This window comes from Columba livia, chromosome 4 (assembly GCF_036013475.1).
Source record: "Columba livia isolate bColLiv1 breed racing homer chromosome 4, bColLiv1.pat.W.v2, whole genome shotgun sequence".
Classification (NCBI taxonomy): domain Eukaryota; kingdom Metazoa; phylum Chordata; class Aves; order Columbiformes; family Columbidae; genus Columba; species Columba livia.
This window is the reverse complement of record NC_088605.1, coordinates 30,434,521-30,448,741: the sequence shown is the minus strand read 5'-3', so window position 1 is coordinate 30,448,741 and position 14,221 is coordinate 30,434,521. Positions and strand designations below refer to the sequence as shown.

Genomic DNA, 14,221 nt, shown 5'->3' with positions numbered 1-14,221 from the left:
TCGTCTCATAAAAAGAGAATGAAGCAAAACCCCTCAATATCCAGACAGAAATGAATGCATCTGAAGAATGTGTAACTGCTCTGAGAATCAAAATCCGAATGAGTTTATACTTCGTGGGTACTGATGAAAGGGCAAAGAACAAATGTGGTGATGTTGACCACCAAACCAAAAAGATTATATAGATGAAGCTTTTTATAAAGAAAAAGTGATATTTTTGTCACAGGGCCTGCTGACAGCATTTTGGAATTTTGAGGGCCTCTTGTTTCTTTCAACTGCATAGACAATCATCTCTTAGGAAAAAATAAAAAAGGAATAAAGATCAAGACACAGACTGTGCAAAAGATTTATAGATTATAAGGATGACTTAGTGTTGAAAATGTAATATAAGGAGTGTTGTTGATCTGTGGAGAGGAACTGAGAAGTGTGAAAGTGGAAGGAAATCTGAGAGAGGGCAACCATCGCGTAATGAGAACATCCCCTGTTTGAAAGTTACAGTGAAAGACAACAGAAAATAAAAACCTAACTTCTAGCGGTCAGTTTTAAAACCTCAGAGAATTCATAAGTAAAACTCACAGGAGTCCTCAGAAAAAGAGTTAAGAAGGATTTTGGATAACAAGCTGAAGAGCCTGATGTGATGCAAGAAAGTCAAATATGAAACTGGAATGTATAAACATGAGTGGAACCTGCAGATCTTCTGCTCTGTTCAACACTGGTAAGGTCTTCTCCAAAGTGCTCAGTCCAGTTTGGAGTACCAAACTGTTCAGTAAGCCACTTGATAGAATCCAGAGCCAGGAGACTGATTAATTGTCCAGAAGCATAATGTCTGAGGGAAGAGGGAACAAAATGGTGCTGTTTAGCTTGAAGAAAAAAATACCAAAGGGAATATGACATCAGTCTTGAAGCCTTGAGAAAGAGCCTGTAGGAAAACAAACAAAAAACAAACAAATCAAAACCCAAAACAACAAGACTTTTTATTGGAAAAATATAGTGAAACACTGGAATAGTTTGGCTGTAAAAAAATATAGAATTTCCTTCATTTTCTTCTACAGAACAAATTATAGCAACATCAGCTTGATCCTGATTTGGTTTTGAGCTTTATGAACACAGCAAGGTATGAGCCTCAGAGGACATCAGATATTTTCTATTTACCTCTAATCTCAAGCAAACTAATGTAAATTCAATAAAATTTGTACTTTCTAACCCGTCCTACTATTTGCAGCTGTCATTATTAAGGGCAAGCACACTTATAAGTTTCTGCCTTTTGAAAAGAAGCCTTCTCTAGATTAATTTCATTTTAAATGTTGTATGTAGCTGTATTGTTCACATAGAATTGTTTATTATTTTAAATAATTTGAAATGCTTCACATTATTGCATTTGAATACTTTATGACTAACTAATATTTTGGACTTTTTTAATCTTTTATTTGTCAGAACAATCAGTCACTAAAGGAACCCTACCTCACACTTGAATTTATACCAGAAATTATAAAAAGTTTCCTTCCATAACAAACAGGAATATTTTTCTGGGAGAATCATTTAAAGCTGATAAATGTAATGTGCATATTATTTACTAAGAGCATATAGAAAATGTGGAATTAATAGATTATATGAGGTTTTAATGTAAAACACTTAACAAGACTAGATGGAGACTGCAGACAACTTAATTTATTTCATCCTCTTACCTCTTTCTTAGACTTTAATTTCTAAATTTGAGTGTTACCTGATTGTTTAGGTCCAGATAACTTGAACACAACAGGGACACTAATTTTATAGTCAAAGGACTGATCTAAAAGGCCATGACAGCCTAGCCTCTCCAAAAATATTAATATCACCAGGATAATAAAGTTTCAAAGAACAGAAATAATACATTTTTAAAAAGTTGTGTTAAGCAGTTCTGCTGTAGAAATGGGTGACTTTTCAGTTGTGAAACATCTGTAAACAAATTGCATTTCTCTTATATTTGTTTAAATAACTTGTGATAGTGATTTGATCATGATTACTTTTTTGTGGCCTGTTAGGATTTGAAATCCAAACTTTTTTGACCTACGTCAGAATTTGCAAGGCCAATAGCTAAGCCTTATAGCAGTAATCCTACAAAGCATTTGAATGTATGCTTGGATTCTGGTCCTGTGAGTTATACCACTGAAGCTAAAGCACCTAATAAGGAACTTTGCAAGACTAGAGCAATAAATAGTTCTCAGGATCTCAGGCTGTGGCTGAGATCTTATTGAGTCAGTTATTTTTCCTTCTGCAGTAATTAGCATCCCCATTTATTAATTTAGAAATAATTTAGCAAGGACCTCTTCCTATTTTGTATTTAAATTCCTTGGTAAAAATTAATCTTTTCACTTTCCTTCTCTGCTTTTCAATTAAGCTACTTTCAGTAGCATATACTCTATGCTTGATAGATTTCTAAAAGTCATTCTTAATAGTTTAATTGACTGTTATTTCTAATTTTTTTCCAAAAGTGTTCAATCTTTTTTTTTTTTTTACAATATTGTTTCATACTGTACAATTGTGCATAACACAGTGTGCAATTAACATTATATATTTTTTCTTTGAGTGATCTCCTGCAGGTTTTTTTGTTTTTACTTGAAGTGAGGTGCAGTTGTGAGATATTCCATTCCAAACCCAGGAGATCAGTACTAACCTAGGAATGCAGACTTCTTGGATCCTGTTTGAATACATGCCATCACAATCAAGTATACTGGTCCAAACTCTATGCTTTGATGAGGTGGGCATTCCTAAGTGTGATATTGAGCAAAGTTATTCCCTAACTGCAGTGTTTTGGAACAAAGAGCAGCACTACAGAACACTATTGTTTCACTGGATTAATTCACAAAATGGCGTTAGAACTGTATGAAGGGAAGAACACCTAACAAATGTGACTGGTTTTGATCATGTCTTGGCAAACTAAAGCACCCATGGTTAACCACATTGACATTATAAGATAACATTTTACAGCTAGACTTTCATCTTGCTGGAGAGAAAATGAAAATAGTTTGGGTTTGGCCATAAAAAGGGACCGTTCTCTTGTCCTTATCTCTGTGTACAGTTCCTCTTTGCATAGTGTTTTTCCTGTACTTCTGTTTTAAAAGTTAGTTACTTTCGGTATGTGTTTTCAAATTCACTATTAAGTAAGATTCCATACAGTGAGGGGAAGATGAGAAAGCTGCATGAACAAGAACACTTCACTACAAGAAGGGATAGGATGAATGAACTTAGCAAGGTAAAGCAACTAGAGACCTTTTCTTTCAGAAATCATCCTACTGCAGGTATGAGCCCACACTAAAACCTGATATATTGCATTCATAGATAAACTGAAGGAATCATGCATACCATAAATTTTACTGGCTTTATATATGAAGAGCACTTTTACTGATCCTGCCAATACTAATATCAACAATGGGTGTAGTGAGTTATGTTTATCTAGGTGTTTCTATTTAGCATTAGAATTCAGTTTTATGGTAACTCTTCTTTAGAAAATATCTTTGTTTTCATTGAAGCTATTAGACAGAAAGTTTGTAAAACATTTAAAGCATTTTGTGAGAATGCTAGAAAAAGCCTGCTAGACCACAGACCTTAGAACACACATACACAATCATGCACATGCAAATGCCTTTCAGTTCTTCCAGGAAGCCTTATTCATTTGAAAATGCCAAAATGTCATTTAGCTCAAGTGGAGATTTTGCTCTTAAGACATTATCATTGTAAACCAATCTGATACATAAAGCATGATAGAAGTGACAGCAAGTACTATAGGTTGCACCACTTACAGTGTAACTAAGAATGGTGCTTTTTCATGTCCTTTTTCGGCATCAATTTCTGCAAAGCAAGTATGTTATAATGGTCAAAGGTCTAGATACAGCAGCATATAAATCTTTCAAAGTACCTGGATACCCCAATAAGAAACAAGATATGTCCAAGACCAGCAAAGCAAAATACTGGAAGTAGCTGAATGTTTGGTTCACTTGAAAAATTCCTTTCCCAATTTATGGTTGAAAACATGAGGTGGGACTGGTAGTTAAAACAAAGAAACAGCTTTTAAAAACAATTTGTTCTCATATCAAGCTAACCAGATGTATTACTTTTGCTATTTTTATCTTAGCAGTGTTACCAAATGACAGACTACTTTTTTAATCTGTTTTTACACTCTGTGTGGAGCAGAGAATATGCAATAGATAAAGCATACTGTGCAGAAAAAGTATTTATCAAGAAGCTTTTTTCATGCTTTAGCCACCAGGTCTCTTTTCAGGCTTTTTATAGTTGCAATTTTTGCATTTCTTTTTCTTCTCACTGTCATTCTTGGCCTTGCCTCCCTGGTTTATATTTAGATTTAGGATGAAAGCAAAAGACCAATAGGAGTTTCTGAATTTGAAGTTTTAATGGAAACACTCTTTGTTTTGTTTTGTTTTTTTTCTTAATGACAGCAAAACTAACAGTAGGTCAAAACAATTTCATTTTTGAAAAACATTAATCTGAAAAATCAGTATAAATATTAAAAGGAACTTTCAATACAAAATAAGGAAAGGAGCAGGAGTATCCTGGTTAAAAAAAAAAAAAATAAAAATAAAAAAAAAAAAAATACATTATTTACAGTGATAAGATCTCCGGAGGCCAGAGGGAGACTACAGGACAAGGAAGAATGAATCTAAAAGAAAGAAATTCTTTTGGAAGGCTTAAGAATATAAGAATAGAGGTCTTTCCACATAAGGTTCTCTTCAGGAAAAGCCGAAAGACTAGGCTGGTAAGCATCATGAAAGTTTATTAACTGGATAATATGGAGAAATACCTCTTAGAATTGATCTGAACAAAATGCAAAATATAATAAGAAAGGTTTTCTTTTCTGTCTCTTGCCCTGTTTCTGAATCTGGTATGGTATTTTGGTGATAGATGGACATACCGAATATGTTATTTCTATAATTTTAACATAAATATGGAAAAGCAAAATAATTGATTTTATGATGACTGTCAAATTGAGTCCTGGGCTCAGTGTTCAGTTTCTGTTCTGAAAGTGCCTGAACGTTATGCACTTTAATGTCTAAAAGGACATGAACCACAGGTTTCTCTAACAGCTGACCATACCAAATTTTCCTGCAGAAGTAAAACCTGTTTGCTTTGCTGATTTTAGCTAGACAGGCCTTGGTATGTAGCAAGGCAATGAAAAATGCTTAAACCTTAGAAGTCTTAAGGTGATTTTAGATAGGTGTATTGCAGCAATGATACGAATGTGGTTTTTGAGTCTCTTCTGACTCACAAACAGCAAAAGAGCAAAGACTAGACTAGGGTTATGCCACAAGACTCACAGCAGAGCTGGAGTTATAAGGTTTGCCAGATAATCTCAATTGCGGTTGTAACCTGAGTCCTGACACTGCTCCTTGGTGACACAGAATGGAGTATTGAGACCAGCACTGACAAATGACTCTGTGACCAGCTCAGTCCCATCTTGAAAATGGACTGGTAGCTCTACCAGTAAATTACTGCCATAAGCCCTCTTATCATCAGCCTCTGCAGGGTATGTGGTTCTTGCTTGCAAAAACACCTGTGACTTCGGCAAAAGATGCCTATTTCAGCCAACTTCAGCATGTTGCTGTAAGCTTTAGTATCATGTCTTTCCTGCAGAAAATATGCTGTCTTTCCTCTGGTTAACACCGATCACACATGGGCACTTGTTTGCTAACATGACCATTGAAGGTTTACAGTCATTGTAGCTAACTAATTTGAAATACATCTGCTTCCATTGTGTTGCTAAATTAAAAGGCCTGCTTCACTGCTATGCTGACTTGAAGGTGAAAATATTAGCTGACAAAATTACTGTTGCACATTCACACTCTCACAGCTGCAGACTTACCTAAGTCATTTTTCCTTTTGTGTTGCTGTGATGTCAGGTATGAATGTGTTGTGTTCATCAGCGTAATTTACTTCTAGAGAGAACACCAGAACAATAACAAAAATTAGGAATAAAAATACAGTCATAATAGGTGATAATCAAGATAACTAGTGGTAATATCAAATAGAAATTTCTTAACAACCCTGTAAGGAACTGATATTGCAGCTTCATTTTATTTCTCTTACCTAAAAAGCAACAACAAAAAACACCCCCCAACTTTCAATAATGTCTAATTTTGTGTAATAGGCACCAAATTTTGTTTTATCAACATATCTCAATTTCAGCATTGTAGAAATACATGTGGCGATTCTTCTTACATTTTAATTTTTTCATTAATTCAAAAGTATGTGAAGGCACTTTTCCAGTGACTTTTTAAGTACATACTATTTACTTGCATACAATAGACTTTTTATATGTGTATCAGTGCCCTCTACAGGGTGCACAGATGCACTCATCTAAATCTTTGTTTATAATTTATCAATGGCATGCTAATTTCTATACAGTGAAGATGCTATAATAGAGCTGTTTCACAGATCTGGATAATAGTCCTGCCTTTTTGTGGCTTCCTTTAACATAAAGAAAACAATTTACTAAATTGTAAGAATGAAGCAGTAATTATCACATAATCATAACAATTTTTAGTATGCTGCAGTAATGTCAAAGCAGAAAACAGAAATAAATGCATATCTACATATGGCATAGAGAACTGGCCTCTAAAACCTATTTAAGACACTCTATGAATCAGTTGTAATGCTAAGGGTAACATAGATTACTTCTGATATGGTTAAAATGAGATTTCCAAATAAGCTTTCCCAATTCAGATAAAATTTAGATGTATCAACTTCTAACCAGATGTTGAAGGCAGAAACTTCAATGTGTTTGGGCTGTGTGCATTGTTACTGTATTCTCAGTTCAGTATCAGTAGTTAAGTAACCTCTAGAGATGCCCATTTTTCTTTTTGAGCTGTAGATAAAATATAAGTAATCTGTACTCCTAATTTAGGCAACTAATGACATATTGAGATTTAAAGAAGAATCTCCTTATAAATGCATCTAAGCTTTTGACTTTTCGAAATCAAAACATTTATTTAGGCAATATCTTAACTGAAGTGCAAATGCCCTTTTTTGTCAAAAGCTAATCATTAATTCCTTTGTTTTAGAGCTTTTTGAAGCAAATTGTATAGACACTTCTGGTAAGGTTTTATGGGTAGGCAGCAGTACATTGTAGAAGTTTCAGAAAACTTCAGAATGGGAAATTATCACTGATTGTGCTTGAAACTATGTGAGAAAGAATTTTCTCTTTCTTGCACGTTTCCCCCTTCAGATTTTAACATTTTTTTCCATAGTATTCTGTACAAACACATGGCACTTTGCTTTTACTAAAATTCAAGACAAAATTATAAGATAATATAATTAACCTTGAAGTTAAAACCTTAATTTTCTACTTGGGATATCCAAGTTCATGTCCCGTTCTTTTACATCCCAGGTGAATTTTCTAGTTATGAAGCTATTGACTGTTGTTGGATAGTCCTCCCATTCATTGATTCATTCATTTTTCATCAAGGAAACAGCAAGCCTGTTTTGTAACTGATTAACTATTCATTAGGGCCTAAGCCTGAGTGTTCAAAATCCTGGGGTTATCTTCTACAACAAAACAAAAATACAGTCTTTTTGATCTATTAAATATAAAAATAATCTCATTAAAATTCAATTTTTTGAATGTAAGCAAGGACAATTTTTGCTCTCTGTTCCACTGTTGTGAACCCAGAATGATTTACACCATTTTAAGAAAAATGTAAATCCAGACTATCAAGGAAAAGATGATTTTTTGTTTTTCAGGAAATATTTGATGTGAAATGTAAATTTAAGCTTTAAATCTATCATATATCTAGGTCTTGAAACTTATCAAGGAGATTGTATCAATTCAAGCAGAAAATGGCTGTAGTTACTAATTTTTATTGTCATGTTTGTCTCCATCTGTCATATATCAGAGGGGAAAAAAGTAAAAGGTGTTACAAAAATTATTTTTTAAAACCTGTTCTTTGTAAAGCTCTTATTATTCAGTTTCACTCATGTTTTGAAGAGATATTAAATTTTAATGTCACTTTTCAGCAGTTTCATTTAAATATATTGACTTTTTTCATCCCAGTATCATTTAGAATAGCCATTTCCAATTATTAATTTAATTATGTTACTACTGTACTCAACCCAAATTTTATTCAAATAGATGCACTTTTTCAGCTGATTGTAAACCAAGTGGTGGCTAAACATAGATTTTGGATGTGGAGCTTCCAACAAGCGTGTGGATGAACAACTAAAGACCTAGGTGCAATCATTTGCACTGCAAGACAAGAGGTGTCTTATCTGCCTACCTATAGGAAGCAATATTACAAATGTTTGCACTCAACAGAAATTAAGATGATATTTAAGAAAACAAATACCGTTTCAGATTTACAAGTATTTCCTGGAGTTGCGATTTGCTTTGATCAAAATTTATCACACTGAAGAGGATGAATTTTAATTTATTGTGGAACTCATTCTTCTTATCTAAATGAAAGGCTTAGTAGAAGTCTTGCTTTAGTAAGGTCACCACACAGAAAATATGCATCAAACATTAGTCATGTTCAAGGGCCTTGGGTAATGAATCTAAATAATTCATTTTAGAATTTCTTTTTTAAAAATGGCTTACCTCTGAAGACTTTGATGCTTATGCTTCAGTTTACAAGCAAACAGCTGCATTTAGTCAGGCCACACTACAGCTTCCTACCTACTTACAATATGGCTACATCAATATCTTGCCTGAAACCTTCACTATTAAACATTAGTCTGTATTGCTGCTGAAGGACTAACAGAATTTAAGTCTCATCAATTACGGCAATGATGTTTTCAGAAAATAACATACTTACTTTCATTTTAGTGATGTACACTTCCATAGCAAAACTCCTGTTTCATTGTGCTTTTTTAATATTAATACAAGTACCTAGCTAAATTACATTTCAAGCCATTTATTAAAACTGAACATCTTGAAGAGCTGCACAATCAACATGTGGTCCAGAAGCTGCATTCTGACTTCTCTGGGTTTCTAATCAGCTTGAGATATATTACAATAACTGAGCTCTTAAGAGTTAAGCAACACTTTTTGTGGTCTTTTTATGATAATTTATCTGCCTGGTTGAATATTTCTGGGGTTTTTTTTCGGTCTGGCAGTGATTAGCTTTTCCAAGGTCTTAGTATTGGACAACAGTTGGCTAATCTCACCATGGCACTTTTAAATTTTGGTTATATTCACATGTAAAAGAATTAAGGTAGTGGGTTTTTTTTATTATTGCAATTAAATTTTTATAACATAGAGGCTATGTTTCCAAGGTCTCTTCAATGGTAAAAGAATCTTGATTAATTACTCATATTTCTCTGAAACCTGTGGATGCTTTAACTTAATAACGAGTGTGCAAAGAGTAAAATTGCAAGCTTCAAAAATGATAAATGTTTTACAAACTCTTCTTTAAACTCTCTAACTCACAGGACAAATTGGCATTGCAGTCTAATATTTGCATAATCTTAGTACTTCATCATATTTTTACTTGATGTGTCTGAAAAAACGAAGGGAAAGATCAAGGCAGTAAGATTCAGTTATGCCTGTGACACTGCAAGGTAATTTACACACATCAGAATGCTACATGATTCCGTGGCCTGTACATTTGATGTGATTTGCTTACAAGAGTGATGTGAAGGAGTGGGATAATGCTAATATCGGGCTTATTTTTCACAGCAAAATAATTTATTAGGTTTTGCTTCCAGGTTCATCAACTCTTCAGTCAGCATACTTTCCACAAAAACAAACAAACAAGCAGACAAAAACAACGATGACAACAAATCCCACACTACTAATCAATATGCTCAGCTGCTGCGCTTTTCATGGTAATCATTTATTAAGCCACTGAAAGGTACCTGTGTTGTTATGTGAGCTAGCTCACAAGTTACAAAAGGATTATTTGCTGGTTAAATACATGACAAAAAGTAGATATAATCTGGCAACAAATAGCAACATTGTACTTCCATTGTTTTTAAGTAACTTGTTATTTGCCAAAGGCTAAATTTCAGTGACCAGTAAATTGTGCAGAAACGAGTACTTTACACTGGTATCTCTGAACTGTGAATATTGTTTCAGCAGGAACCTGTGACTAGTTTTGCTTTTAGCAGAAGGAACACTTTCACACACTCAGTGTCAAAAAAGTAAGTTTTAAAGGTCTGGTGTTTATACATCTTCTATGCATAAAGAGATTTCTCTGTAAATAGACAGCTAGACTTTTGTTTTTTTTACCTGAATCGTGCTACTTACTGAGTTTTCTCCAGCAAACTCTATATCGACTGGAATTCTTTGACCAGGAGTTTGCCTTCACAGATGCTTCTTTCTTTGTGAAGTCTTTACTTAACTCTTTCTCTCCCACTAGAAGCTGGAGGTGGGGGTAATTTTACTCAGTTACACTTACAGTATTTATTTTATATCTTTTGCATATACTCTGTGCCGTTGCTGTTTTATTTCCTCTGAAAGGTTCACTTTGTATAGCTATCCATTCTAACTCATGTTCCTTTGAATTCAGTTCCCTAACTACTTCCTTTTGAGCTGTATTTGAAAGGACTTGAAAGTTCAAATCTTTTTTCTTTATCCTTTTTTTTTTTATTCATTCATTTGTCCCTAGAATTTCAGTCATCTCAAAGTAGGTCCTGGCTACAATTCTGTAAGTCAGGGAATACAATTCATACACCATTGTCTTATTTCTATAAAAAATAAGTATTTTAATATAGTAAATTAAGTGCCTTAAGTCTAGTTCATTAAAAAATCATGCTATTCACTTTGAATCCTGATTCATATTGTTATCTTTATTATTCATAAAAGCCTATGCTTGTAACACCATTTCCTAAGCGGTACTGAACTATGTGATACAACTTCCATCAAAGCACTACAGATTTTCATATAGTAAATTAAAAAATAAAGAATATCTTCATATAGTTGTTGTTTTTTTTTTCTGTATTTTTAAGTAATACTGATCCATGGTTTTTATTTGCTATGCAATCCCGTTCCATTTTTCTTGATCCTGCTGTTTAACTACTCGAAACACCTCAGTAAAGTCGCTTTGGCTGATCTTTTTTTCATTGCAATTTCTTGCTTTTTTCCTAGTATAAAATAAAAGGGAAATATTCTTGGACTTGCTCATAGCACATTTTTGATGATAAAGCATTTGCCACAAGAACTGTTATACTTACCATATGTGACATTATATCTTAAAAAAGAAAAAGGAACATGTTTAGTTTGGTTTTAGTTATATTTTATTTAATTATATCAGTTTATCCTTAACTCTGCCAGGCTGGATTTTCAGTCTGCTTGGACAGATTGATCTTTCTTTCCAAATTTCTGTTTCCGTTAGAGAAGAAATGCCTTCATTTTTTAAACAAATGCTGACGCAAGTGAGGAAATACTAACGCTGGCTTAGAACCAGCTGTCACTTATGTTTTGTTATCAGTCTTCACTTGATGCTGTCTTTGGCACTTCTGATTGATTTAGTGTCTGACCTATACTACAGTGATGTTTAATACATCTTTGCATTAATTCTTTGAAATGTTACAGCTGTGGCTTTCTCGTAAGACAAGACTGACAATTCTGCATCCTGCTCAGTTATTTACATCTTCGTGTCCCATTGCCACCTCCAAAAATACAAATAGTCCTTGGCCTTTAAAGTGTTTAATTTTGCTGAGAAAAAAGATGAACAGGATCTGGAAGCGTGCTTCCTGACACCTCGTATTCAGCTGCAGTAGAATTTCTTGCATGCCATTATAGATAGGAGTGAGATTTCTGTTTTGAGTGACAGAAAGCCTGACTATACGGCCATGCTATTCCTGCCTCTTAAAGGTTGCAGAATTGCAAGGCAATGTCAGGTTTAAAAAGCAGATTCTGCACAGCACATCTGTGGATCCACGTAGGTAAGAAGATACAGTGCTTTTTCCTTCCTGTGGTTCTCAGTAACACTCAGAAAGTTTGGTTACAGAAAGTGAATTTGGTTGTTTTCTTGTGAGACTTTTGTAAACCTCATAGGACTTTATTTCATTACTATCAGAAATCCCATCTTCCTGTCTAGGATAATCCATATTAGTAGAGTATTTTACATTTAAGTGTTGTTTGGGTTTTTGTTTTGTTTTGTTTTAATTTGGTTTGTTGTTTGTTTGCTTGTTTGTTTTTTAGTTTTTGGGGTTTTTTTTGTTTTTTTTTTTCTGATTTCTTCATTGTCATTAATTAAAGTGGAGTTTGGAAGATAACTGACAATGATGATTTTTCTGACAGTAATTTAGTTTAACATTTAATTAGGGTTTTTTGTGGTTTTTTGTTGCTTTAAATTCTTGCTCAGAAGATTTTAACACTGAAAAATGGTATTATCAAGTAAACATTCTACAGCTTCATTCTGCTTTCACATCCTGGTAAGATCAGTTTACTAAATGTCATTTGTTAACTGCAAAAATTTTTAAATTTCAGTCTCCATGAACAGCCAAAATTTCTGAAAATACTTGAGAAATATTTTTAAAATATTTAAATAATTGAAAATAGTTTCTTATTTTGAAAATATTATAACAGAGTGGTTCCTCTGTTGTGCACTTCTTACACAGCTACTGTGAGATATTGTTGATGTATTTTTAAGTTTACTCAGAAATCAGAGCTCAGAATATAAGAAAATTTCTGTTATTGAAAAACAGCAATTAATCCCAGAATACATAGTAATCAGCTATAGTTATCCCAGACAGTTTCCTTGATCTCGTTTCTAGTGATAGAAGGTAAATGCATTCCCTGTTTTACATGCATTTTTATTCAGGACTTTCATCTTTACTGTTGATTCTCTTTTGGAATGTCTTTCACACAATAGGTCTAGGCTATTTTCATTACACAGTGCCAAGCACCATCTTCAGAGAAGGAAAGTAAAAGCTTATGGGCACATGGATATTGTATGTGGAAGACAAAAAATATGGCATTTGACAAATCAGTAAACAAAAACAGACATGAAGATAAGGTTCAGAAAAAAACAAACAAAACCCCCAAACAATAACAACCAAAAAACCCACAAAAACAACAACAACAAAAGAAAAAAAGAAAACCACACCAAACTTTTGAATGCCTAATAATAGGCTATTTTTATCTATTAAATGTAAATAACTGAGTGGCATAAATTACTGTTATGCATTCAGTCCTTGTATCTGAGAGTTAAGAGAAATACTGATTTTCTAGTGCTGTTCATTACTTGTGTTTTCTATTGTTTTAATAAAGAACTGTCTGTAATCAGAGGGGGTTTTTTGTATTTTTTCATTCTCCTTAAAAAAAAATAATTGCATTTTAAAATTAATTGTGTAAATACTTTTATTTTTTTCAAATAACTTCAGTGAGCATTTATCAGAACCCTATTTTTTCATTAAAAGGAGGTTTTCAATTAAAAGTCTTGGCCTTATAATTCAATGTATAGAATTATTGTATGCAACTTGGACCTAGTTAAATAGATTAAAATTCAATAGAGAAACAGTTCAGATTTAGGAAATAGTTACCCATTTTCTTTGCCTTGATTTTGGGTGCCCAGCAGGAGATACATGTGTATCCACTGTCAACACTAAAATCAAAGAACATTGCAAATAAGTCTTTCTAGTTTATTTGGGAGCAAAGGTTTTCAGTGAGAAAGGTCTGGTGGAAGGAAACTCTTCCTCATCTGTAAAACGATCCATCTCCAAAGCATTGAGATGACTGTTCAAGCAAGTCAGTGATGGAAAGTTTAGATCTATAAATGTCTTCAGATTTGTATGTGAAATTAATCTACTCATAAGCCGAAGTCTAAAGTTTCACATGATGTCGCTCCAGATTTTGATGTAGAAATGCAAACATAAATATGAAGAAGCATTGGTAATAATTAATAAAGGATTCAATCAGATATTTTATCCTAAAAATGTCAATTTGTGGTCATACATTTCAATGTGTTTTTATTTTCCAAAGTAATTGTACTGTATTTTATTTATGTATTTTAGGCACGGAAGGGGCAGTGTTTGGGCACTCTGTGGAGACACCCCATATCAGAGCAGAACCTTCCCAAGACCTCAAGTAGGTGTTGTTCAAAAAGTTGTTTTAAAAATCAAATATTCTCAAAAATAATTAAGTCTTGATCAAAATAAAATATCTGTATAGTAACATATACTGCCTCAATGACTCATACATATCTAAAACACTGGTAGACTCCAATTTATTCTAACTAGTCAATAAAAAAACCACAAACTTTTATCACACAAAACATAAAAAATATTACTCTCT

General features: G+C 33.3%; 1 protein-coding gene across 8 annotated transcripts in view; it reads left to right on the top strand.

The window, feature by feature from the left end:
• SGCZ (sarcoglycan zeta) overlaps window positions 1-14,221 on the top strand; it is a 464,819-nt gene that overhangs the window by 410,935 nt on the left and 39,663 nt on the right. For all 8 annotated transcript variants that reach the window (XR_010472222.1, XR_010472224.1, XR_010472223.1 and 5 more), the window contains one exon: window positions 13,942-14,014. Coding sequence is in view for 5 of the 8 variants with exons in the window: in XM_065061002.1 (XP_064917074.1) it covers window positions 13,942-14,014 (73 nt within the window). In the remaining 3 variants the exon portion in view is untranslated. The remainder of the gene's footprint in view (window positions 1-13,941; window positions 14,015-14,221) is intronic.